At 47.4% G+C, this 26,665-nt stretch overlaps 1 protein-coding gene across 10 annotated transcripts in view; it reads left to right on the top strand.

Moving 5' to 3' along the window:
- NAV2 (neuron navigator 2) overlaps window positions 1-26,665 on the top strand; it is a 387,753-nt gene that overhangs the window by 150,640 nt on the left and 210,448 nt on the right. For 8 of the 10 annotated variants that reach the window (XR_003517395.1, XM_027579102.2, XM_027579093.2 and 5 more), the window contains exons 4-6: window positions 5,366-5,438; window positions 16,647-16,914; window positions 20,135-20,203. Coding sequence is in view for 9 of the 10 variants with exons in the window: in XM_027579102.2 (XP_027434903.1) it covers window positions 5,366-5,438; window positions 16,647-16,914; window positions 20,135-20,203 (410 nt within the window). In the remaining variant the exon portion in view is untranslated. The remainder of the gene's footprint in view (window positions 1-5,365; window positions 5,439-16,646; window positions 16,915-20,134; window positions 20,204-26,665) is intronic. The other 2 variants (XM_027579095.2, XM_027579096.2) reach the window with 1 other exon arrangement.

The following is a 26,665-nucleotide window of genomic DNA, read 5'->3' on the forward strand; positions in this document are numbered from 1 at the left end:
TGCCTTCGGCTCAGGTCATGATCTCAGGGTCCTGGGATTGAGTCCCGCATCGGGCTCCTTACTCAGGGGGGAGCCTGCTTCTCCCTCTGCCTGCCACTCCCCCTGGTTGTGCTTGCTGTCTGTCTGTCTGTCTCTCTCTCTCTCTCTCTGGCAAATAAATAAATAAAGTCTTTAAAAAAAAAAACTTTTCTTAAATTTTTTTTTTTTTTTTATCCAACCCCCCTCACCAATCCTCTGGCTCGATGAGGTCTTCTAGTACATGACAGATGTTGTCTGTACTTACTTGTGCATTATTGACTTAATGCCCAGTTCTCTATGCTAAACTGTCCCCTTCTGTGAGGTCAGGGATTATTCACCACTGTATACCCAATTAGGTGTTCAGTAGATAGGGGTCAAGGAATGGATAATGAATGGATGAATGATTATTTTTGTTGACAAGTAGCAGCATCAGGTGTGAGGTTCACACTTCTGGAAGGAAGTTGTTTGCGCTGATGTATGAGGCTCCTGGAGAAGCTGCACTGTGCTTTTAAAGTGCCCAGAACTTGCAAGTTCTTACTCAGCCTTGTCTGGGGTCCGGGTCTACCATTCCCTAGGCTCTGGGTATTTCATGACTTTTAAAAAATGGCTGTAAGCATGCCTGACTTTAATGCAGCAGCTGTTTGCCTCTCCTCCCAGGATGGAGATCTCCAAGGGGCTCAGTCAGAAACTCTTAACTCATGAAAACTAGTGCCCCGTTTACCCGCATGCCCGGAGCCCCATCTTCCCCTTGGGCCAGGTAGTGCCCAGAGAGATGGTCTTCATTTGCATTAATCATTTTCATGCGCTTTGCACTCAGCTACCCTGGTATTCAGAGAAAAATGCTGCCATGACAACTGCCACAACAGATGGTATTTGATCAGTCTCTAAGCTACAGAGGAGATATACAGCGTTCTTCCGAGGTTTGCATATTTTACTTTATCATGAGACCCAGTCCAGCCTTAATCATGGTTGAAATGTGAAGTTTTCCATTTGCCTCCCATCCCTCCCCCTTCTCTTTCCAGTTGTTTGGCATTTGTTTTGATTTTCCTTGCTCCCTGGTTATCCTGAGTGGAGATGTGCTCTTGGACTCAGGAAGCAAAGACTACAACATACACAGTCCACGGAAGTTGCCCTGCAAGCCTCACGTTCAGAGATTGTTGAGGCAACTATCCAACTTTGTGATGGAGATCCCGGCTGAGACTGGGAGGGAGCCTCCACTGTAGCCTTTCTCTCCTGGATCATCACGGATGGCACATGGTGGATGGCCCCAAACAAAGGGAAGGCTGCACAAGTGCGTCTTGGTCTTCGTTTGTCCCCTGACTCCACGCACACCTGCAGCCAGCCCCATCCTGCTCCCAGGGTCTCCAAGCCACGTTCTGGTCCCACTTCTGGGCTTTCTACCTCCAGCCCAGCTAAAACTCCAGGAACTCCTTCCCAGCGCTCTCAGACCCATTCCTATGGCAGCAACAACTCCAACTGCCTTCTCCCCTGGCGCGAAGTGCGGCTCCCGCCCCCCTCGGCAACACTGGAATGTCAGGCTTTGCACAGATTTTTGCCAGCTAATTTTGGAAAGTAGTTTATATTGGCTGCTATGTGTTAATGAACGACTTTGGTCGTATTTACATACTTTGCCTTTCCCATCACTCTGCATTCCCAGCTTTAATCAGATCCGCCTCTTGCACTGTGTGTCTGGATAGCACATGAGCCACAGGGCTCATTAACGACGGGCACGAGGACATCCTTGTGCTGTAATGAGTGCCCGGGCCAGTCCCCTCACCCAGTGTGGTGGCAGTTTGCAGTTTCAGCAGTGCAGGGGGATGGACTGGTTGTTTACCTGTATGGTACTTGGAAGAAAACCTTAAGGTGAATTTCAGTCACAAGAGAGGCTGGATCAAAGAAACATTCTCCCCTTCTGATCTCATTCCAAGTGAAGCCAGGAGGTTGGAATCCACATCTGACCCTATTCTGCTTCCCAGCCCTGCTCTCTTCCCGGGGTGCAGATGAAAAGAGCGTGGGTCTCAGCAGCCGTGTCAGGAGTGATTTTTAACCTTAACGGAACATTATTAAAGAGTGGATTTGAGGCTTGAGGAATGTTTTTTGAACTCCTTTAAGCAGAGAAATCATAGTAGAGGGAACAAAATTCAAGGCGCTTGATGAGCTTATGAATTGTCTTTTAAATGATGACCCAAGTTCTTATTTTTAGTTTTAACATACTCCGGGAGTGCAACCCAACCATCCAGATACTGCTCCCTGCTTTATCTCCTCTTTAGGAGAAAGCGTTCTTGGTGCCCCTAGGCCTTCTCTCTCCACCTAACAAAGGGAGGTCCCGATGTTTCCTTTGTCCTGTGTGCTCTGATTCTCCCTGACATGGCTGGGAGTTGGGGGTGTGTGGACCCAAAAGAGAAGTGTTATGGAAGTGTGGGCTCCTGCACAGGGTGGAGGACTCTGCTCCAACATGGTCAGAAGAATCCAGCACAGTGTATGCAACACAGCAGGCATCTACACAATTATATTGATTGATAAAAAGAATCACAGGTTTCTCAGGCTTGGTACTATTGACCCTTTGGGTGGGATTTTTCAACGTTATATGCACTGTAGGATGTTCAGCAGCATCCTTGGCCTCTACCCACTAGATTTTGGTGGCATCCCCAAAATTGTGAGAACACAGAGTGTTGCCAGATGTCCCTTGGGGGTGGCAACATTATTATCCCTTCTCCTGCACTGTCCCTGCCCTGTGGAGAACTGATCTTGAAATTCTTTGAAAGAATGATAGGGATTTTAAAAAGCAACAGGAGGGGCACCTGGGTGGCTCCCCTTCGGCTCAGGTCATGATCCCAGGACCCTGGGATCAAGCCCCGCATGGGGCTCCCTGCTCGGCAGGAAGCCTGCTTCTCCCTCTCCCACTCCCCCTGCTTGTGTTCCCTCTCTCGCTATGTCTCTCTCTGTCAAAAAAAAAAAAAAAAAAAAAAGATTAAAAAAATAAAAAAGCAACAGGAGGAAGAAGTCATCCAGGTAACCTATTTATAATTATTCATTCCTTTAGTAGAATTTAACGTTAAAACAAAGCCCAGTAGATGGCCGAATTGAAATGAACCAAGGGCTAGCCTTGCAGGAAGAAATTCCCATGTACTTTAAATGATACTGTATGCATTGAATGCTCCATGAGTGTGCCAGGTAAATGTGTTTTATGCTCCTTGGAAGGAAATAGCTATAGAATTACAATGTTGTAGTACAACAAGCAGTGCTTTTCTTGATTATGTTGGTGGGTGTCTTTTTTTTTTTTTTTAAATCAATGCTACGCTACTGCTCTGTTGTTGAAAAAACTTAACCTACCCACGTCAGCACACCTCCATGATGCTTGCCAAGGTAGATACCAAGTGTGCTATTTCTGATTTTACATTAACAGATTCCTGGCGGTTGGCTTTTTCTTTATCTCAATTCTCACGGGGCCATAATTGCCAAAACCTCACTTATCAGCCATGTGCAAGATACACTGAAAAAGCAGGATAGGACTTTTCAAAGGAAAAAGGGGTCGAAGAATTTTATAATTTTGTCATGATTTAAATATTAGTGCCTCTCCGTGGGGGCAGCAGATCCTTTTGTGTGGTTTTGGTACATTATCATTGTGTACAGTTGCGGAAATAAGGACTCAAACTGTTTTTCTCAAAAGCAGGGTTTTGTAACAGGGGGAAATAGCATTTAGAGATCTAATTTTGATTACTTAAAATGTAAGCAGATTGCTTCAAAACACCTTCCACAGGGCCCCTCCCCGCCATTCTCTTCCTTCTATCTCACCGCCGCCCGCCCCCGCCCTCCATGATGGTGGCACCTGCTTGTCATCGTCAGTCCTGGCTTGGAAGGAAGGAAGAGTTAAAAGCAATCTCTCTTTTCCTCCGCTTTTATAAGAAATGATTTTCTGCAATGGTGGCAGGCATAATCCATAACATCAGCATTTATTTAGTTTGCAGGAAATTGCATTTTGCCCCTTTTCCTAGAGATGGGAAAAAAAAAAAAGTCTCCCAGACGAGGATCTTTGAGGGTGAACTGGAGGCTGGGAGAGAGATGGGAACCCATGCTAAAAAGTGCAAGGAAGGAACAGCCTCAGGCTCAGGGTGGAGTGGAGTCTGAGAACCAGTGCAGTTTTATTCAGCTGCCCCCGTAGCTTAAATTTGTATTTGGAAGGTCTGAAGACTGAGAACAGAGAAGGAAAATGCCAGACATGGGGGAAGAAGGACATGCATTTCAGGAAGACTGCCTTGGAGCCAGACTCTACTCAAATTAGAGCTCTTACACTGTAGATGCCTCACTCCGTGGCTATGAAGTCGCCTTCAGAAAGATCGCTTGGGGTGGGGGGGTGGAGAACGGTCACATGGACACTGTGAAAAACAGTCATTTATTCAAGATAAACCCTATGGGTTAAACACCCGTTTGAATGTATAAGAATGCTGACGGAGCATAGGAGCGGAGGAAGTCGGGGGTGGGGTGGGGGTGGGGAGGTCTTCCACTGTGAAATGCAAACTGTGTGAAATTCAAAGATCCTTGTGCCAAGTCAAAAGCAGTTTCTTTTATTTATGGTCACCATTGACATTAATTGAGCCTGAACATTTTCCTGTAGACCAAAAAATCATTAGCCCTGACAAGTGAAGTCAAATCAGACCTTTGGGAATGACCTAATTGTTCTTTCCTGAGGGCTGGATGTTTGCTTGCCCTTGGCCGTGGCATCAGCCTGGCAAGCCTGGGAGGCCTCCCAGACTCTGGCAGGTGGGTTCCTTCTTGTCACAGAGAACACAAAGGACAGAGGGGCTCACTGAGGTTGCAGCCCTCCCTCATCATCGGCAATGCCTGCCATCCTGAGACTTTTGTGAGTAAGCTCGGCCCAGGGCCCTGCTGAAACTCCCATTCACTGTTTTCACATTGGACGGCGTGCCCCCTTGGTGCTGGAAATCTCTCCCAGCTGCTGGTGGACGGGTGGGTCTACTGTCCCCTTCGTGCCCAGCTGCTCAAATTTTCAGGGTAGCTCTAGTGACAGTGCTGCACATAGGCTCTCTCATTCCACTCTAGTTATTTTTGGCAGCCATGAGCAAGCCAGGGCCTCGACTTCTGGAACTGTGTGGTTGGGATATTAGGTAACTTGTTCTTGTGCAAGTACAGACAAAGAGTCCTGACCTGCACCCATCCATCCATCCATCCATCTGCTGCTTGCACGTCGTTCTCCTCGTTGAGAACCTTAAGAAATGCACAGTGAACCCTCTCTCTGACATCACCCTTTGTTCCTGATAAAAGATGGCTCTGGAGAAGGCTGAAAATTGATTGAATGTATGTCGTTGTTTTTTTTTTTTCCCCCTAGATTGAAAACATAGATGCCTGCTTGAATTTCCTGGCAGCGAAGGGAATAAACATCCAGGGACTGTCTGCAGAAGGTGAGTCAGAGCCCTTGTCATGAAGCTGCCTTTTCTTCGTTAGAAATGCCCACCTGTTACCTACTGTTGACTTTAATACAGTTAAGCCCAGGGTGCTGGGTGCGCGCTTCTGGCTTTGTTTTCCTCCTGGTTTTGAGGCAGCTCAAGGCCTGTGTAGACTTGAGGATGCCAACTTTTTGACACCTAAAAAGTCACTCCAGGAAAGTAGATTCAACCATGCCGGCCAATGTCTGCTAGACACCGAGGAGGGAGTGCCGGAGATGGGGCTGCTTCTCTGGAGGAGGGCTTAATCAAACAACGCTGATTTGATTCACCCAGCTAGCAATTCAGTTAATCATCAAGCCGGGCCTTATCTGTGGGAGAGAGAACACTTAGCCACAGCACATATTTAAATTGTACCGTTCCCAGGGAAAAATGCCGAATCCTTATCTCTTACTTTTCTTAGAAGAAGCAACACTTTTCCTAGCTCAAAAAAAGAAACAAGAAAACACGTGATATATTAATGAGAGGCTACATTTTGACATCCTGATTAGTTTTTAATTAACTCCAATTGGGTGGCTAATTAGCACATTAGCATGTGCTGGTGGTTTGCTATTCAATTAAGTATTGGTCTGGAGACGGCTGGTCCGAATCCTCAGCCGCCTCAGGCAACGTCTCGCCCTGGAATCTTTTGCGCTCTCTCCTGTTTGTAAATACCAGCTCAGAAGCTGCCACAGACCCCGGCAGCCTCCCAGACTCATTAGGCTGCACCTGCCTCCAGTTTTCCCAGAACAGGTAAAGCAGTTTGGGCCTCGGATGACACCACCTTTCCTGCGCAAGGTTGCTTGTTGAAAAGATGCCTATTAGCAACGACTCCGGTGGTCAGGGTGGGGAAGAGGGGGGACAGTGAGGAAGGTAACAGCCCAGTGGAACAGGTAAGTTTGCACATGTGGTCCACTGGGGGCCTGTTCCTTGCCTTTGCCCTGCTACGCGGTAAGAGCTTGGTTTTCCTGGCTGTGTGAACAGTATTGGGGCGGGTGGCTACTGTTGATGCCTCATGGGTGTGTCGTGTCGTGCCATGTCTGAACTCGACCTCTCACCTGCTGGGCCTGTCCCAGGGGTGGACACACTGCTTCGGGAGGTCTCCATGGCTGCTGTCAGCTGGTCAGCCCTAACCCCTGCTCTGAGAGGGGGTCCTTGGAGGATCTCTTTGCCCTGGGGGATGGGCCCTCCTCCATGGGGATGAGATCTGGGCTGAATGACCTACGGAACGCACCTAGCTGGGGCGTGGTGGGGGTTGGTGTGGGGTTTCCAAGGAGAGGTGGGGAGATGCAAATTCCCATTCCAAGGAACATCATTTTCTTCTGGTAGAGCGTCAGTTGTGCTGGCTGGTGGGTGGCAGGGACAGGCTCCTCGTGGTTTCTGGAAGTAGCTGGGCCCCAGGCCTGTGCTCACCAACAGAGCATCAGCAAGGACTTGCACAGAGTCCTGCTCAGCAGAAAGGGCTCTAGGGGATGTGGACTTTATGTAGCTCAGCTTCATCCCATGTGGCCTGGAGGTGATACCTGGCCACTCTGCCGTCTACACATTGTCCTGCCTTCTGCCTCATTTGTCCCCCTGCACCTACCCCATCCTCTTTATACCTTAAGGCATAGATTATTCAGTAAATACTTGTTGAATAAATAAGTAAAAGGGCTTTTATGTGAAGCAGCTCCAGCATTCACAACTGAAGTGGGAATTTATAATAGCCTGAATTTACAGATGACAAAAGCTTGGCTTAAAGAGGTTACGAGTGACATCCTCAAAGCCTGTAGCTGGTGAGTGGCAGAGCCAGAGCTGAACCCAGGTCTGTGTGATTTCACAGCATGTGTTCGTGGTGTCTTTTGGGACAGCAGATGGATAAAATCAAGGCATGTCACCTACAGGTGAAGAAACCAGGAAGGATTTAGAACTTCGTTGGCCAGAACACCGTCTCAGAAGATGTCGTGTAGCCCACAGAGGCCTATCATGCAGACACTCAGCTCCAGCCTTGTCTGTGTTAGGATATGGTCCTTGGGGGTCTCTGAGCATAGAAGAGCCCGCTGAACCAGTGTGTTGAGGTATCTGTCACTGGGGCACACCTGTGAAGTGGCTTCATGGTGGTTTCAGTAACTGCCTCCAACTGTGTGATGTTGAACCCTCCCATCCCCATTTTTCTGGCTCAGTCGAGACTCACTTCCTGATATCTTGGCCAGAATACATAACTTGTCAGTCATGGTCCATTATTAGAACAGTTTTATGTTAACGCTTATGATGGTCTTGTTTTTTTTTTTTAATTTAAATTTAATTAACATATACTGTATTATTAGTTTTAAGGGGTAGAATTTAGTGATTCATCAGTTGCATGTAATACCCAGGGCTCATTCCATCACGTGCCCTCCTTAATGCCCATCACCCAATTACCCCATCCTCCCCACCGACCTCCCCTCCAGCAACCCTGTTTGTTTCCTAGAGTTAAGAGTCTCTTATGGTTTGCCTCCCTCTCTGTTTTTATTTTATTTTATCTTTCCTTCCCTTCCCCTATGTTCATTTGCTTTGTTTCTTAAATTCCACATAAGTGAAATCATATGGTATTTGTCTTTCTCTGACTTTTTCACTTAGCATAATACCCTCTAGTTCCATCTACATCACTAAAATGGGCAAGATTTCATTATTTTGGTGGCTGAGTAATATTCCATTATATATATATATGAGATATATGTATATATATATATACACCACATCTTCTTTATCCATTCATCTATTGATGGACATCGGGGCTCTTTCCATAGTTAGGCTACTGTGGACATTGCTGCCCTAAATATTGGGGTGCAAGTGCCCCTTCGAATCACTATGTTTGTATCCTTTGAATAAATACCTAGTAATGCAATTGCTGGGTCATAGGGTCATTCTATTTTTAACTCTTTGAGGAACCTCCATACTGTTTTCCAGAGTGGCTGTACCAGTTTGCATTCTCACCAACAACATAAGAGGGTTCCCCTTTCTCTGCATCCTTGCCAACATCTGTCGTTTCCTGACTTGTTAATTTTAGCCATTCTGACTGGTGTGAGGTGGTATCTCATTGTGGTTTTGGTTTGTATTTCCCTGAGGCCGAGTGATGTTAAGCATTTTTTTCAAGAGTCTGTTGGCCATTTGGATGTCTTCTTTGGAGAAGTGTCTGTTCATGTCTTCTGTCCATTTCTTGACTGGATTTTGTGGTTTTGGGGTGTTGAGTTTGATCAATTCTTTATAGATTTTGGATACCAATCCTTTATCTGATAAAACATTTGCAAAGATCTTTTCCCATTCCATAGGTTTTCTTTTAGTTTTGGTCTTGTTTCTTTTTAAACTTGTCTTTCAAATTCTGCTCAAAGCTCTTTTTCACCCACATGCCCCAGAGCAAGTGGCTTTAGAAGACTGAAGGAAGGGGGCGGCTGGGTGGCTCAGTCGGTTAAGCATCCAACTCTTATTTTGGCTCAGGTCATGATCACAAAGTTGTGAGATTGGGCCCCGCATTTCTCTGCCTGTCCCCTCTACCACGCCCCCATCCCACATGCACACTCACTCTCTCTTTCAAAAAAAAAAAAATTAAAAAAATAGAAGAACAAAAAAGGAAGAAGATTGAAGAGAGATGGGGGCCTAATGACTTCTTCCTCTCCTCCCCTCCTTCCTTTGCCTGAGCCTCTAGGACTGGGGCCAATAGAGCAGACAGAATTCTGCTGCTGGTGAAGTTGCTGCCCTCTTCTTGGGGAGCCATAATTATTTTTGTCCCCAAGCGACAGTCTCTGCATGCCCTCCGGACCACGGACTTTCTCCAATGCTGCTCCCAGGACGTTAGTAGTCTTTCCTGAGATTGTCCGGCAATTCTGGCTTGCCCTCAGTGGGTAGCATTTATATCCAGTCGCCCCAATTCCGGCCCTTCGTAGTCCCCACATAAGGTGGTCCTAGTGAGACCGTAGATCTCAGTCTCCTCATCCCTGCATTGTGCACTGGCAGGAATGTGTGGGCTCCATCTTCCACTTGGAGTAGGTAGAACAGTCCTTCTGTCACCTGGAAGCCCCCGCCATACAGTTTCTCTCTACCTCTTTCCCCACCAACTTAGGTGGCCAAGAGGCAGATCTGCCAAGTTCATACTGAGTGGATGTCCAACCAGGGACTGGAATGCCCACACCCGATTTGGAGTGATTCTCTTGGCGCCTCTACTCCTTTGTCTTCAAGGAGCTCGAGGACCTCACCTTCTTTTCCTTGTTGAGGGGAGGAAACATCCAGTCTCTGTGATCATCAGACATTACCACCCTCCCCCACTCTGCGACAGTTTCTCATCTAGATTTTCTGTTGTTTCTTTGCTCTTTTTATTTTACTTGTACATGTGTACTCCATCCCTGGAAAAGAAATCCCAGGATTTTCCCTCGTGTGTATCTTCACCTTGCTTCTTCATGGTCCATGATGCCAGCGGAGTTTGTCCATACGATGAAACCAGACTGGTGGACAGGAACAGATTATTCTGCCATTTTTCTAAATCTTTGAGTTATACATCAAATCTGGGGCTCATCACTCCACACTTGTTTAACCTGCACCTGAGGTTCGCAGCAATTTTCCCAGCTCTGTGACCATCAGTGATTTCAAATCCGCCGGTGTAACCGTGCTTCATCATCACAGTCAGAAACTGGAGGACCATTTTTTGAAGCATGACCTTTGAGAGAGTGCACCTCTGGAGCAGGGTCTACTAAGAACCTGGCCTTTGCCTCTCTTTTCAACATTGTTAAGGCTCTTGAGAGCATCTTCCAGGACATTCATGTGGAATTCATGGGAAATCCCATTACAGTGGCCCAGAAAGATGGCAGAAAGAGTTCTCTAGATCTTCTCACCTTGACTTTTGAGATTGGGGGATGATGATGGTGTTCAATGGTAGGACGGATTCTGGACAAGTGCAGTCTTATGGGAAGGTGACTGGCCCCAACTTTTGTCAACTCCTTGAACTTACAGAGGAAAGATACTTAGAGACTTTTATCCTGAAATCGGCTTTATTCACTTTATTCAATTTCAGGGTTACAAGAAACCTCTCATTTGACATACTGTTAAATTGTAGAAATAGAAGCCATTTATGGAGAACCCATGTATCAGTCACTGAGCTAAGTGCTGTACATGTTTTGTATCTTATTTAATCCCCCCAACCCTTTGAGATCAGTATTCATATTATCCCCATCACACAGAGGAGGAAACCAAGACCCAGAGATATTAAGTCCCACATTGGAAAAGGGAGGCCCACAAGGTCAGCCATGGCTAAGCTGCTCATATCTGTTTCAGAGGCCTGGTATTTTCTGCCACTCCCCATAACCACCTGCATAATTACTAGAAAAGCATCATTGTGTTTAAAGAAATAATGTAGTTTTAATGCTTTTTGTTTTCCTTTTGAAGACGATTGAGTGCCCTGAGGCTCCTCCTATGATGAAAAACATCAGCGGTTGGAAAGCCCCATAGGTACTTCTCCGCCCTTTTCCAGTGACTAAAGCAGGGTTTGGAACCCCGGGAGGGTGTATGCACCTGTCCTTGAGACAATGCAGCAGATCATGCCCTGCCCCAACCTGCCCGATGGAGGACCACAGAGAGCCTTTGTTCCAGGGTAGAGGCTGCAGGCCCAGGGGAGCGCCATGGAGACTCTCCTGGTTTGGGACACTTCCCCTGGACTAGGCCTTCCTTGTGTTCCAGACAGTGGGACCCATCCGGTGTCATGGGAGCTTGGGCCTCACCCTAACCAGGGTGATTTTCAAGACCCCTCCCCAACACACACTCCATCAGTCATGACCATCTGTAAACCTGTCCTGTGAGGAAGGATGGCTTTTATCCTTGGGAGTTTCAAGAACACCTGGCCCTGAGCCCATCCTCCTGTAATGGAGAAGTGAAGGTCTGGGGGGTGAGGCCTAGCCTATTTAGTTCAGCAAACATTTGCTGGGCACGTCCTGTATACCAGGCATAGTATCAGTCATACAAAATTAGCTTTAGTTTCCATTATTAAGAGAGCTGGGCTACTGGTATGTACACAGTGGTGACAAAGAGAGGCAGTGACTAGCTTTGCCTTGGGCAGTCAGGGGGCTTGACCAAGGCAGTGGTGTTTCTGCGGGGTTTGACAGGATAAATAGGCATTCACCAGACAGAAAAGGAAGGTAGTGGGAAATCTAGACAGAAGACAAGACCTAGGTAGTATGATGGGAGCAAAGACCAGCTCTTTATCAACCTTGAGGATTGGGGGGGGGCAGAGACAGGAAGATCCTTCCAGGTGCCTCCAGGAAGGAGTATATGCTTTTGGAGTGAAGTTGGTTGCTGACTTGATGAGCTCAGACCTGGTTTGGCCAGAAACCTAGATGCTGAGCTTGTTCCTCTTTTATTCTGAGCCAGAGAGCAGAAGGTCTTTCTGGATCATTAGGAGAAAAGCAGCTGGTGAATTATTTCCATTTCCTCCTACCCACATCACCTGTTTGGCAGTGAGTGGACCTGATTCTGTCACTCTCCAGAGGGGGCCCTGTAGGCTCTCCCACCCCCTCATCTGTCCCACTTCCCCCGTGGATCCAGCCATTGACTGGCGTGGTGAGCAGGACCCAGGCTGCGGGAATGGGATGGGAAGTTCTGTGGTGAATGTAGTTTATGCAGATGGCTCATCTGGAGGAACAATGCCACAGAGTCCACAGTCCTGAATCCTCCAGGTGAGCCGGACAAGCACTGTGGGTTAAGGGAACCCGATAGGAATTCTGACTCCGTGGTCTGGTCTGAGCAGGCTCCCGGTCCCTTCTTCCTTACAAAGCAAATTTCTTTGTATTAGATTATTCCAGTGTTTATGCCTTTGTAAAACAGGCCTGAGGTTTCTCTTAAGTATTGCTGAAAGAAAAGAACTCTGGTTTTCCTATCCTTCATGCCCAGCGTCCCATACAGCATCGGTGCACATTCGTACCAGCCAGTGGGAGCCAAGAAATCAGTCAGAACCCGAGGGAATTAAGAGTCCAGGCAATACTGAATTCTGATGGAAATTGAAAAATGGCCTCTGTAGGTTGTTCATGGGGCATGGGAGTGGCCACAAGCAGAGAAATGCAGTCAGGGTTCTCAGGCAGGTGTAGATACCAGCCAGGTAGTATCCATTCTAGCTAGGTCTGCATTGTTTTGTTTTTTCTTTTTTCTTTTTCTAGAACTCAAGAGTAAGGATAGTTGATCAGGCATAAAATGATATGATACTGTTTTTCCAAACCTTGGGAAATGTCATAAGGAAACATTCTTGTGGGCCGATTGATTTTGTTGTTAGTCTGTCGGTGCCGCCCGCTTACCAGGCCTCGTGGAACACAGACACATGCCTCTTGGAAATGTGGAAAGAATACAGTTTTAGCTATTTTGGGTCCTGTCTGTTGTAGACCACCCGTGGCATAAACTGTGTGGCTTCCAACCCCAACCAGAGCATCTACCACTCTCCAGTTTTTGTGCTCTGCAAAGAAAATTAAACAGTCCAGACGTCCACCACCTGGGGAGCGGGTACACAAGATGTGGTATATCCATACAATGGGGTATTACTCAGCAAAACGGAGAAACAAACTAACGATAAATGCTCTAACATGGGCCACCCTAAAAACCTGCTGCGTGAAAGAAGCCACATGCAAAAGACTATATATTACATGGTTCCACTTACAGGAAATGTCCAGAAGAGACACACCTTGTAGAAATAGAAAGCAGATTCCATATTGCCTGGAAATGGGTTTGGGGACTGACTGCAGATGAGCATGAGGACTCTATTTAGGGTGATGGAAATAGTCTAAGATTACAATTTACTGAATTGACTGAAAATCACTATATGCTTAGTTTTCTGGATACAAATTACACTTGGGTAAAGCTGTTTAAAAAAGAAACGGGGGGCACTTGGGTGGTTTAGTGTCCCAACTCTTGATTTTGGCTCAGGTTGTGATCTTAGGGTCGTGAGTTCAAGCCCTGTGTCAGGCTCCGTGCCGGGCATGGAGAGTCTGCTTGAGATTCTCCCTCTCTCCCTCTGCCTTCCCGCACCCCAGCATGTGCATCTGCACACGTGCTCGCTCTCTCAAACAAAAAAAACCCCAAAATCAGAAGCTCACCATTGACTTTTGTCTAATATGGGATCACTCCTGATTAATATCCCTCTAGATGCCTGTGACTATGGCATAATGGGGGGGATGAGCAGGGAGAATGGACAGCTTCTTAGTCTTCCTTTAAGGGCAGAGCCCTGTGGTGAGTTCTGAGGAGACTGTAGGTAGAGTGGCCATATTTTCTGAACCAAAATGGGAAGTAGAATCAGGCAGTGTCCTGGGTGCTTTGCACTCATTTTCTCATTCAACATTCACTTAATTCTCATAACAAGCCTGTGGGAAAGGTGCAGTTTGGCATATGCCCATTTTAAAGAAGAAACCGGAGGCCCCAAGAGGTTGAGTCTTCTGAAAATTCAGTCTATAAATGATGAACTGTCGAGATTCAAACCCAGGTCTTTCTGGCTCAAAAAATCAGTGATCTTTATACTAAAAATCCTACCTGCTAAGAAGTAGTATATGTATGGGAAGACTGTGTTCTTTGACAGAGAAAACGATGCTTTAGGGACCGATGCTGAGTTATGAACAGTAAGGGACTCACTCACCCAAGTCAGGGCTGGCCTGCCAGGAGGTGCCAATGTGGACATGCCTGCCTTTTGCAGGGGACAACCCATCCACCCCTGGGTGTGCTGAATTTTTAATTCCTCCCTTTTTTGTTGTTCTTACGTGGTTCCAGAAAATGTATTATGGAATGTGCCAAACATTCCATAATCATAGAATACATACAGAAGAATAAAGACTACTTATATGCCCACCAGCTAGCTTAATAAATAAAACATTATCTGGTTGTGCTTTTAAATTTACCACACCTGATGGGTAGACAAGTGAAACCAAGTTACGCAGTGTGGGGAGACCGGGCTTTGAGATGGAAAAACCTAGATTCAAATCCCAAATCCCAGCTCTGTCTTGTATTCCCTTGGAGAGGTCATAAAACTGTCCTGAGCTGCTGTTTTTCTTTACAAGAGGGACATTGATATACTCACTTCCCGGGTTGTAGGGATTGAATGAGATCATGCTCGTCAAGAGCTTAACCTGATACATACTAATTAGTAGTAGTCCTTGTTCTTATAAACTGTATAACCTGAAAACTATCAAAGACACTAAAAATAAATCTTAGTTGGATTTCACCAGTCCCCATGATTAGCTCTACTTTCTCCCTCCCGTGACTTCAATTTTGAGGGGGAAATGGTTTCCCAAGTTCCTTAACAGGTGCAAACCTGCATGCCAGCTTTTGATTCTATCCCCAACTCCCACCAGTGCCCACCTGGGTGACTATGGGCGTGTCACTTCGTGCAACTGCCTCCTCCCATCCAAACCTCCCATTCTGTGACCCTGATGTGCTTGTAAGAACATTTAGAAGCAGACGCGGAACAAGCCACAGGGGAGGTGTGTGCTGCTTTTTTGGTTTCCGTAGGCTGGAGAAGGAAGCAGAGCTGAAGGGTTAAAGCTGACCTACCTCCAGAAACTGGGGGCCTCAGCCAGCTCTGTGAGGCTTTCTCTGCTCCCCATATCGCCCAAGATGGTTTATAAGCATCCTCCTTTGTCTGGGCCGGTCCTAGCTCACACCTGACCCCCTGGCCTAATTAAAAGCTCACCCCTTTCACTCTCAGAAGCATCATGGTTTGCATGATAAGTCATAAGATGATTGCAGTAAAAACCATTTCTAAGGCATGAACCTGGACCTTATGGGAATCTCATACAGGAGTCTGGGGGCTGTGGTTATTTGTAACCAAGACCAGGGAAGCCCTTCACTGTTCTCGGTGTGCTTTCACAGATAGGCTCTTGCTGGATCTGCAGGATAACCTTGTATGATGGGGAAGCTGTGTCAATGTTGCCAGTGAGGCCCAGAGAGATCGAGTGGCTTGCCCAGAGTTGCTGAGCAAGCACGTGCTGGAGTACAGACTGGAACCCACGTTTGTGATGTCAGTCGTGATCTCCGTTTCTTCAGGACCTGGCAGTCATTCAGGCTGGCCTAGTCAGATCACGCCCAGGACACTGGCAGGCGTGCAGGGAATGGGGCTTGTTTCTGAAAGGACCCCATTCATATCTTCTGCCCGGTATATGGGTCCTGGAGGAAACTCTTGCTCCTCTATCCGAAGTCTCTTCCTGACCTGGGGCTAGCCAGGACGTGTGCATTTCCCACCCAGGAGATGCTCCCCTTCCTCCATCCTACTCCTAAACCCTAGCCAGCTGGGAGAAGGAAATTCAGCCTCAGGTGGAAGTAAGGCAGAGGGAGCCCCCAGGATTCCTTCTTCCTGTCCCTCAAGCTGGGTGGCCCTATTCCTTCACCCTCAGGATCAGTTCGGGCCCTGGCCATCGCATCTGGTGTTAAAAGAACATAAAAGGAGGGATTCCCCAAGGAGCAACACCCTCGATCCATAGCCTCTGCCTGTGAATAAATATTTTATTCCTTCTCGGCCGTTTTTTATGCGTGCCTTGAGGCAAGTGCATTTTAACATCTAAAAAATTCTGTTAGGAATAAAAATTTTCTTACCCTCCACTCTGTTCTCATTTTTTGTTTTTAATACAGAATTTTTGTGTGAGTTCTTTATGAAAGCAAGTCCTATAGCTGATCCCCACACCCATCCCCAATTAGTGATTTAGTAGACAAGGGAGACACAGAGCCACGTGTTTGAGGGAAGGATGGTTGGGTAGAGCAGAGTGAGGATTTCGGAGTTGGGTAGGAGCCCCTTGGCATATGCACAAAGTGGCTGGAGGCACAGAGCGTGGACTTGGCTGCCAAGTGGAGACCGGTGAGGTTCCCCCCCCCCCCCCGCCCCCGCCCCGGAGTGCACCTCTGTCCCGGATTGCTTGCTTTGCCTGAGAACAAGCACGGTCTTGCTCCGGAGTCTGGCTTTTTTTGGTCGCGTCCTTGCTGAGAATTTCCTCCCAGCACTCGCTAGACATCTGGCTGCAGCTTGCCTCATGTATCCGCTCTAACCCCTGTGGGGGAGAAGCCGCGAATTTCTCTGTGGCCGACGCCCCACCATCCACTGACTGTGGTCGCAGGGAGGTGTTCAGGAACTGCGTCTGGTCCTAGAGAGATGAAGCTCGAGAGCAAGAACGGGTCCCCAAGCTGGGGCTCCTTGTCTAAAAGAATCTCCTTACTGTCTTGCAGAAATCCGGAACGGCAACCTCAAGGCCATCCTGGGCCTCTTCTTCAGCCTCTCCCGCTACAAGCAGCAACAACAGCAGCCCCAGAGGCAGCACCTGTCTGCCCCGCCACCGCCGCTGCCGCCCGCCGGGGCCCAGGCGGCCGCGGCCCCCTCCCAGTGCCAGGCTGGCGCTCCTCAGCAACAGGTGCCCGCCGCCCCCCAAGCCCCGGGCCAGCCTCTGCAGCCGGTGCCACATCAGCAGTCAAAAGCACAAGCTGAAATGCAGTCCAGGTGGGGGCGCCTCCCGACTGGTAATTCTGTGGTTCACGGGGCATCCTCCACGCCGGGCCCAGCCGTAGCCGAGGTCCAGGGTGTTCTGGCTTGGGCCTCTGCAGTGCTGAGGACTACTGGTAGTGGGGGTGGTTAGCATGGCCTTGAAATGGATGCAGCGGGGCTGCCTCCAGTGCCTGGCGAGATGTGTGCTCTGAAAGGTCAGAATGGCTGACAGCCAGAGCTGACTAGCTATTCTTGCCTTGACGCTGGCCTATTATGCACTAAACAGCCCCGAAAATAGACTTCAGACTGGTTTTGCCGTGTTTTGCCTGTAAGCTGGGCGTTAGGTGTTCTATGCTTTGAGTCATTCTACTTAGTGGAGGCGAAAGTTCTGCCGTGGATGCCTCTGCTTCACCAGAGGAGGAATATCAGGAGCACAGAAGAAAGACAGGAAATGCTTAGCAAGGAAGGCAGCAACCACCTTCCGTGAGAGGACCAGGAACTGGGTTTTGTTAGCCTTGGAGAGTTGATAGCGGCCTCAGCCGTGGTCCTCCGTTTTGTAGGATTAGGGCTTCAATGTTGCTGATGCTCGCAGAGGGGCTGATGCCTGCCAGTGGGGCTCTCGGCGTGGAATGATAAGCACGCAGAGCGCCAGGGTAGTTACCATCTACTGTGTTATAATGGGAATAGTTGCATCCCTCAAGGACTCTGCAGAAGGTCGCCTTAAAGAACATTCATTTTAATGGGTGGAGGGAAAGGGAGGGGATTAGGAGCTAGAAAGCGTTTGACTCGTAGTAAAATTCTAAAGAAAAGTCCACAATAATTGTTGCTTGAAGCTGTAAACCTTTAGTTACCAAATCATCTAAACGTCACTAATTAAATTGATTGCTTGATTTCACTTAATATGTGCTAAAGAGTAATGGCTTTTCCTTTCCAGTCCCCCAAAGCACCAGTGTTAATAATCATAGGGCTTCTCGCACACGTTCGTACCCTCAGAAGCCCATGGTAGTTGGACAAAGCACAAAACAGTCCAGACAAAACAGGTGCCTTATAGATGGTTACAGCTTTTTCCTTCCCATGAGAAGTGCTACTTCCCATTTGTGATGGTGTTCAAACCAGCAGTGATGGGTGTGCTGTAAACCAGATCCCCTAATTAATTATCTCATTATATCCAACTGACATTATGGAAATTTGTAGGCTAGCAGAAATGCCTGGGCTAGTAATGAGGAACAGACGGCTGGGCAGCAAGCCTCTGCACCCTGACCTGAAGAAACACCTGCGTGCAAGGCATTCTCTAATCAGAGGTCCCTGATGGCCCTAGGTGATTGAATGACCAGGATATCATTTCCCACACTGTATTCTATAGAGTGCTTATTCCCTGGATGGTAACTTGTAGGGGAAGGGTTCCATAGGGGGAGAAGTTGGTAAATAATCTGGGTTGAGTTGTTAGAACTGTTATTACAGGTCTACTCAGATCCTTGAATCTGCCAAAAATGCATTCATTTCTTTAGTGTTTGAATGCCTTCCATGTGCCAGGCACTGTTCTAGGCACTTGGGGTTCACGGATGAATGAGACCACCAGTGTGCCCACTCTTTGTATTTTCCTGGAGGAGGCAGGCAAATAGGGAAGGGAACTATCACATACTGGTATTACAGTAAGATGATGGGATTCAGAAGGATTAGGTTGCTAACTTAGGTTGGACTGATAGGAAATTCTCTCTGGGGACGTGACACCAGAGCGGAGATAGGAATGACCTGGAGCAAGCCACGCAAAGTTTAGGTGTAGAATAGTTCAGCCAGAGGTTGCAGCTGGTGCAAAGGCCCTGTGGTATAAGAGTAAGCTTGGCAGATTGGAGGACCAGAAAGAAGGCTGGTGTGGCTGGAGTTCAGTGGGTGAGGGGAGTTGGAAAATGGTAAGGTACCTGTAAGCAAAGCCTCTGTCTACATGGAAGACAGTATGACTGGTGGTCCCTGGAGTTGCCTAGTACTGTGGCCCTGGGGTCCAGTCACAGTGTGCTAGCTAAACTGGGGGAAGAGTTTGCATTTCATTTTATAGGTAACAGGAAGCTGCCGGGGGGTCTTGAGCAGGAAAGAGACTTGATTTGATTTATGGTTTAAAAAAAAAACCTTCTTAGCCCCCTTCTGGATAATAAGACTATGAAGGTGTAGAGATGGAAGGAAGGACCCCAGGTAAGAGGATTTTGTGGTCCTCCAGATGACTGTGGCTTGAGTCAAGGGCTAGAGCAGACTTGTTGATGGACCACTTCACGAGGTTGAGCCAACAGGACTGTGAGTAGATGGACTGGCTTGCAGTGAGGGAGAGCATCACAGATAAAGCCTAGATTCCTGGCGTGAGCAGTGATAAATGGTGCTATTTGTTGAGATGAGGGAGCCTGAGAGAAGAACACGTGTGCACTGTGAGTCTTCAGAAGAGGCCGTAGAAAGCATTCCTCAAACTTAGCCGCAGAACTTATTTCGTAGGGCTTCTCGCTGCATATAGGATTCCAAGGAACATGTGTTGAGCAACACCGGGCTTGTGTCACTAAGCTATGCTAGCTCAAGGCACCCATTTCCATGGTAGGCGTTTGTTTTCTTAAAGAGAACCAGATGTTCCAGTCAGGACAGCTATCATCTCCCAGTAAGAAAAAATATCCTACTATTAATAAGTGCTTTACCTAGAGAAGAGTCAAACTTACTTAAGCCAGGTTTTTAGATCCATTTATTCCAGAGTGATTCCTACCATCATGGCCTCCTGACTCTGTACTGTGGTGACATGGATTGGCCTTTGGAGTTGCTGTATGTCCTCCCTCATTCTTTATCTGGCCCAGATTGGGTTACTTCGGCAGATGACTAGTTTCCCATATTATATACTGATTCTTTCTAATTTTACTTCTGAAGGACAATCCTATTCTCAGGTTCTAGGGATCTAATATCCCATGCTTACACTCTGGCTGTAAATTTAAGAATAGTAAAATGGCATCACTGGCTTAGTTCCATTGTATTTCTATCCCACATTTTGTCTTTAGTAACCAGAGTAACAAGGGTAATGGTTTAGATCCTTGATCATCAGTATCAAATGCTGGCGCAAGCCCCGAACACTAAGTTTTAGTCCTCTGTTAGAACCAACCAAGCCAGGAGCCTCGCCACTGTCATAGACTCCTGTTAGTGATGTGTATGTCTAACATATCTTCTCTCCCCTCACTCATCTCTTGCACTTTTTTTCTTTCCTGTCATGCAGTGCATCATCCAAGGACTCATCTCAAAGCAAAATCATCCGCTTCACTCTGGGTCAGAAAAAGATTTCTAGGTTAGATTTTTCTCTGTGTCCTGCAAAGCATGGTTTCAACCCAACTCATTGATCCCTTTACTTTGGCTAAGTTTCCTTTTGGTCCCTCTCCCCGTTTCATGTTTGCAGTTTGAGAAAACCAAACATGCTTTGGCTGATGACCCAATGTTGGAGAGCTTTGAGAGTGTCTGGGTGGGGGAGGGGTCATTGAAAAGGAGTGTGTATGTGTGTGTCAGTGTGTATGTGAGGTGAAGATGTCCATACTGCTTCTGCATTTCATTGATCTGGGCTTTGATTGCTCGGTCATCAAAATCCTTTCTGATTTAGGGAGAGGTAAGTTTCTTGGTGGATTTTATCGTGGTTTTATGATGCGTTTGGCTCCCTGCTGTGGCCTGGCCCTGATCCCGCCTCACCTGCATCTCCTTTGTGTGTGTGGTGCTTTTTATTGTTGCTGTTGTTGCTAAAATTACTAACGTGGCATTGGTTTTCTTTTGAATTATAAAGACCTGAAGCATGAATGAATCCAACTGGTCGGAGGAGACAAGGCAGCAAGGCAGCTATGTCTCATTTTTGTTTCCGGGTGCTCTTTTGTACCTTGGAGGGATTGCCTCAGTTGCCTAAAAATAAAAACCAGCCTTGCTCACTAACTAGTTCTCTTGACACAGAGTCTGGCATCTACTGCCTCCTATGAGGACCCGTCCCAGGGTATGGAAAATGCAGTCACATCTTTGCGATCTACTGTTCTTTTAGCTAACATTTACTGAATGCTCGTTATGCACCAATTTGAATGCATTCTCTTATTTAATCCTCACATCAGTCTTCATGCAGCAGGTCATGTTATTATCCCCATTTTACAAATGAGAAAACTAAAATCGAGGAAGTTAGGTAAGTTACCCAAAGTGACACAGAAAGTGGAAAAATCCAGGATTTGAGCCCAGGTGATCTAACTCCAGAACCCTCACTTTAACCACTGTCTTACACTCTTCTTCTCTTCCTCCCCCCTTGAAATCTGGTACTTAAGGGGTTGTCGAGGCTGCTTTTAAAAATCTAAGATTTCAACCATTACTCTTGGTCTTTTGCCTCCCCTTGTAGCATCCCAACAGAACCCAATGCTGAGCTGGAATCGCTTCATTTACTTTTCATTGAATTCTCACTTAAAGCTAAAGGGAGGCCCACACTGCATTTGTATCTGTATTCATGTGACAAATACATGCCGAACGTCAGCCTGCTGCCCCACTCCGTCAAGCTCTAGGTGTCTTTTCTCGCCAGAGCTTTCTTTTTCTTTTCTAAAAGGTTAGACATAGGGAGACCCAACTCGGATCTGTCTGGCTGTTGGGGAGAAGCCACAGGGCAGTTGCCTCTCTGCAGAACAAGTCCAGATATTACCCAGACTTGGTTCTGGGGGACGGGAGGGAACCCACATTCATCAGTGCTTCTCATAATCCTGTGTCTCTTGTCAGTTTGGGCTGCTAGAACAAATCACCGTAAACTGGGTGACTTAAACAACAGAAATGTTTTCCTTACAGTTCTGGAGTCTGGGAAGTCCAAGGTCAAGATGCCAGCTCAGTCAGGTTCTAATGAGGACCCTGTTCCTGGTTTCTGGATGACCGTGTTCTTGCTGTGTCCTCGCATGGAGAGCAGTGAGAGAGGACGCAAACCCCATCCACTCTCTTGTTATAAGGCACTAATCCCATTATGAGGTCTTTTTTTTTTTTTTTTTTAACAGAGAGAGAGAGAGACAGCGAGAGAGGGAACACAAGCAGGGGGAGTGGGAGAGGGAGAAGCAGGCTTCCCACCGAGCAGGGAGCCCGATGTGGGGCTCGATCCCAGGACCCTGGGACCATGACCTGAGCCGAAGGCAGACCCTTAACGACTGAGCCACCCAGGCGCCCCCGTTATGAGGTCTTTAACCTCATGACCTAAGTCTCTCCCCTAAGCCACATTTCCAGATACCATCATCTGGGGATTAGGGTTATGACACATGAATTGGGGCGGGGGCAAGGAGGACATAAACATGCAGTTCACAACACCACGCTAGAGAGTGCCTGCTTTTCCTGAAAAATAACTCAGGGTCCAACTCAGACACCGACTGCCCTTGGCAAATGGGGTCCCCAGTTTTTGAGCATTGTGCAGATGTCCCCACATAGGTGTCAACCTAAATAAGGAGGTAAACTGAGGTAAGCTCAAATTACCAAACTCAAATTGAGTTTATTTGGGAATAGCAGAGGAATTGTAATTCGGGAAATGCACGCCAGAGCAAGAAAAAAGTGAGTCTATTGAAGGTTTGGGGCGTGTTGTATTGATGGACCAGAGTGCAAGGGGGCAGGTGAGGGTCCAGCCAGAGTCCAAGCAGTAAGTTCATCGGTTTGAGGATGGAGAGGGATTCTTGGCAGATGTGCACGGTCAGGAGATAAGTTTCTATATTCCGTAAATCAGACATTGATGGGCCATCAGCCTCTCCGCTCTTACGTGCCGTTCTTCTGAGGGCATGTGCATGAGATTCTCCATTTCCTATCCTCCAGTTCCACTGTAGATTGAAATACTTTCACGGACAAAAGGAAAGGAGGAGAGTGAGCTTGGAGGGAACCTGAAATCTAGTGTTTGTTCCCACGATGTGCTCCGTTCTAGAAGATAAAACAAACAGACGCTTGCTGGGAAAATATCTGCTTGAGGCACATGCCCATCCTGAGCATGATTTGTTATCAGTCCCGGATGATGGAAGGAGGCAGTGGGAAGAGAGGAAGGACTGAAGGGTGAAGCCATGTCTGCCCCTCCCCCAGCGTGTGCTGGGTACAGGGCTTCCAAGCTGACAGAAAGCCAAGGTATGGCTTTCTTTCAGGGTCACATCCCCCACCTAGAGTTTCTTTTGGATACATTTTTATTTGTTTCATTATTTGCCTAATACTCTTCTTTGCCTTCCCTGGCCCCCTCCCTTTCCCACCTTCAGCCTTGAGCACAATTCTGATAAGCATTTTAGCTGATCCAGGCATCACCAAATGTAACAGTAAAGTTAGCTGCCAAAAGAAATAGCCTTACCCCTGCTGACGGAGTAAAGCACCTCTCCCAGAGCTCTGGAAATAGATCTTCTTCAAGAACAAACATTGGTGCAACACCGGCCAGAGTCCAACATCTCGATAGGCACCAGGGATCTCCAGCAGGGTGGGAAGCCTCACCCTTGAGTCTGGATGTGGGGAAGAGGCTTATAGGGGGTTTTATCACAGGAGTGAAGGGTTTCCTTGAACTTCTGCCTTCGACTACAACTATTGTCCCTTGGCAACCGTGGCGGCGCCCAGGTTGGTAGGCATATTCCATGTGCAGATGTGCAGAAGCACGGTGGCTATGAGTGCGGTTAGTCAAACCTAGTGAAAGCCCCTCTTCACCCCCTCACCACGTTGCCGGGGATAATCATTTATTCGCCAGGAGCCCTTTTCCTTACTGCCACATTCAGAGTGTTATGTGGATCAAGTAGAGTCCTCTCCAGTCTGGTCCATAATGAGTGCACCGTAGGTAGCAGGTACAGTGATGTTGGTGTTTGGGGTTGAGCTGGGCCAGCTGGGGCCACCAGGCGACCTCTAGCAACGGCCCACAGAGCTGACCTGCATAACCATCTTGCGGAGCGGAAGCAGTGGGGCTAATATTTCTGTCCTCTTTGTCCAGCAGCTGAAAAGCAGAGGACATGAGATGGCATGTCCTCTGGCAAAAAAACCCATCTCCAATCACAACACCTTCCACCTGAGGTCCCAAGCATGTGCACACACCTTCTCCGCAAGTTTCAAGTAGCTTTGCGGGGAAGAACAGCTTTCTTCCCATCAGCGCGCTCAGTGCATGGAGCTGGGATCTAGTCACAGGGTACGTGCTAGGAATGACAGTTTACTACCCTGCCTGCTTGGCTCTGCACATGTTGAAGAAATCGACCGTAGCTCCAACAGCAGCAGGATTTCTCTCCTGCCTCTTTTTTATACCACTTCCTTTAAACTTATCTTTTTTTCTTTTTTTGAAAAGCAACATGTGTATGTTTGGAAGAACCCATCTGTGTCCTCTGTCATTTTTTAACTATGTTTGGAACATGGAATGACCTGAGAAGTAGAGTTGTTCTTGCAAAGGAGTCCTTGGAACTTTCTGGCACCATAAATGGTGGAGGGTTGACTTGACATGCCCCCCCTCCCCCCCACTTCCCTGCTGTTCCACATGAGCAAGACCCAGCTCTTTGCAGAGACAGATGCTAATGTGCAGGCAGCAACTGTTTCTAGGCTGGGTCTTGATAGAAGTTCTTGGGATGCACAAGATGTTAACAATAATGAACTTGAGAATGTGAACCCCGGGGGCTTAGGGTCTGTGTTACTGTGAACTAGGGGATACTCTGCTTTTTCACTCTAACTCTGCTCCCAGCCTCCCTAACAAATGCCTCATTGCTGGAGGGCAGGACAACGTCCAGATTCATACTGTGGCATACAAGGCCCTCTCTACTCTGGCCCTGCCTGCTTCTCTAGCCTTGTTTCCTCCCAGCCTGTCCCCACTCCCCAGCACACACCAGCCCTTCCTTCCTCTGCAGGAGATATGTGCCTCTCACCATGACTCCTTACCCTCTTGCCCTCCACTCGCATTTCCGTTCCACATGCCACATCTTGCTCTGGGGTCACATCTATTTGGAACCTTCCCTGGCCATCCCACCAACTTCCAAGATTATCATTTTTTCTTCTCTGAGTTACTTCTGACCTTTGCGTATTCTTTTATCAATACATGTGTAATTTAGATGTCATCTGGGATCAATCAGCCCCTTAAGATCTAGATGAGATTGAACTAGAACCCTGCCTCAGTCTTTTGGGCCGCCAGAGTGAAATACCACAGACTCAGTGACTGAAACAACAGAAATTTATGGCTCACATTTCTCAAAGCTGGAAGTCCACGATCGGGGTGCCAGCGTAGTCAGGTTCTGCCTCTAGAAGGCAGTCTGAGCACTGCCTTCTAGGTTGCAGATGGCTGACTTCTCACTCTGTCCTCATAGGGTGGAAGGGGCTACCTATTCTGCACCGTCTTTTATAAGGGTGTTAACCTCATTCACGAGGGTTCTGTGTAATGACCTAATCACCTCCCAAAGGCCCCACCTCCTAATGCCATCACACTGGGCATTAAGATTTCCACATAGGAATTTGGGGTGGGGGACATAATCATTCAGACCATAGAAAACTCTTTTTCAATTTGCAGAAAATCCAGTGCCTTCTCCACGATTGCTCATGTACCTTAGGTCCTCAAGGTCATCTTTGTCTTTGAAATGCTACATTTGAAATCTTATAATTCATTCTGAATTAATTCGGGAGGATTGACTCCCTATCCCAAAGAATATTTTGGTTCCCTCATGGGTGGACCCAAACAAGCCTTTTTCCTTGCTTCCTACCCACCACACATTCATTCATGGTCTTTGTATATGAGGCGGACTTTCCTGAAAATTTCAGAGGGATGGTGGGGGCCTTGCTTTGGAGCAAGCAACTATTCAAGCCCATTCACAACAAAACCCAAGTTTTAAAGCATTGTGTTGTCCTAGACACCCTCTGAAACTTGGAAGAAATTACTTGGTCTCCACCCAGTCTTTCCATTTGGTCAAGTTCAAGGAGCTGTCCCGACTAGGGTGTAACAGTGATGGGGGTAGAAGATGACATGAATTGGCTTGAACTTTGGGGTGGCTTTTGACGCCTAAAATGCTTCCACACTGTAGAACTCTTTGGTGCTCACAGATTTGCATGGGAAGAGGAGGTTTAAAAGAGAAAGTCCAGGCTGGGAGGAAACAAGGCTAAAGAGGCAGGCAGGGCCAGAGTAGAGAGGGCCTTGTATGCCACAGTATGAATCTGGACATTGTCCTGCCCTCCAGCAGTGAGGCCTTCGTTAGGGAGGCTGGGAGCAGAGTTAGAGTGGAAAAGCAGAGTATCCCCTAGTTCACAGTAACACAGACCCTAAGCCCCTGGCTCACATTCTTTTTCATGTCAGCTGCCTTCAAGGCCTTCAAGAACTCCTTCTCAATGTCCTAGGAAACTTGGCACAACCCTGCAGCCACTTGAAGGCTATGCCGCTCCCATCAAAGGTGCACCTCTAGGTCCTGACTCAGTGTAGAGAATCTGATGATGACCACCCATGGGGAAACCAGAACTGTCTTAGTTGATCCAAGACCAGGAATGTTTCACTCCGGGGATTGGGGCCTACAGATGGCTCAGAGGTACCCTAAGTATAAGATCTCAGTCACAGGTACTTGGATGAAGCAGTTTCTCTTCTGGAATATTTCTTAGGGAAATGAGCACCGTCTGCCAAAGCCTGGCTTGCCTCTTTGAAAATGTAGATCTCAGACTTTTATATGTTGATTTTTGTCCGCTCTCTTCTGATACTTAGATCTAGATCCTCAATTTCCTTCATTATTTGTTTGATTCTTTTTGGTACCAAAGCCTGTTTCCTTTATTACAATGCCGAATTCATTTGTGAATTTATGCTCAGCAG

This window comes from Zalophus californianus, chromosome 11 (assembly GCF_009762305.2).
Source record: "Zalophus californianus isolate mZalCal1 chromosome 11, mZalCal1.pri.v2, whole genome shotgun sequence".
In the NCBI taxonomy this organism is placed as follows: Eukaryota; Metazoa; Chordata; class Mammalia; order Carnivora; family Otariidae; genus Zalophus; species Zalophus californianus.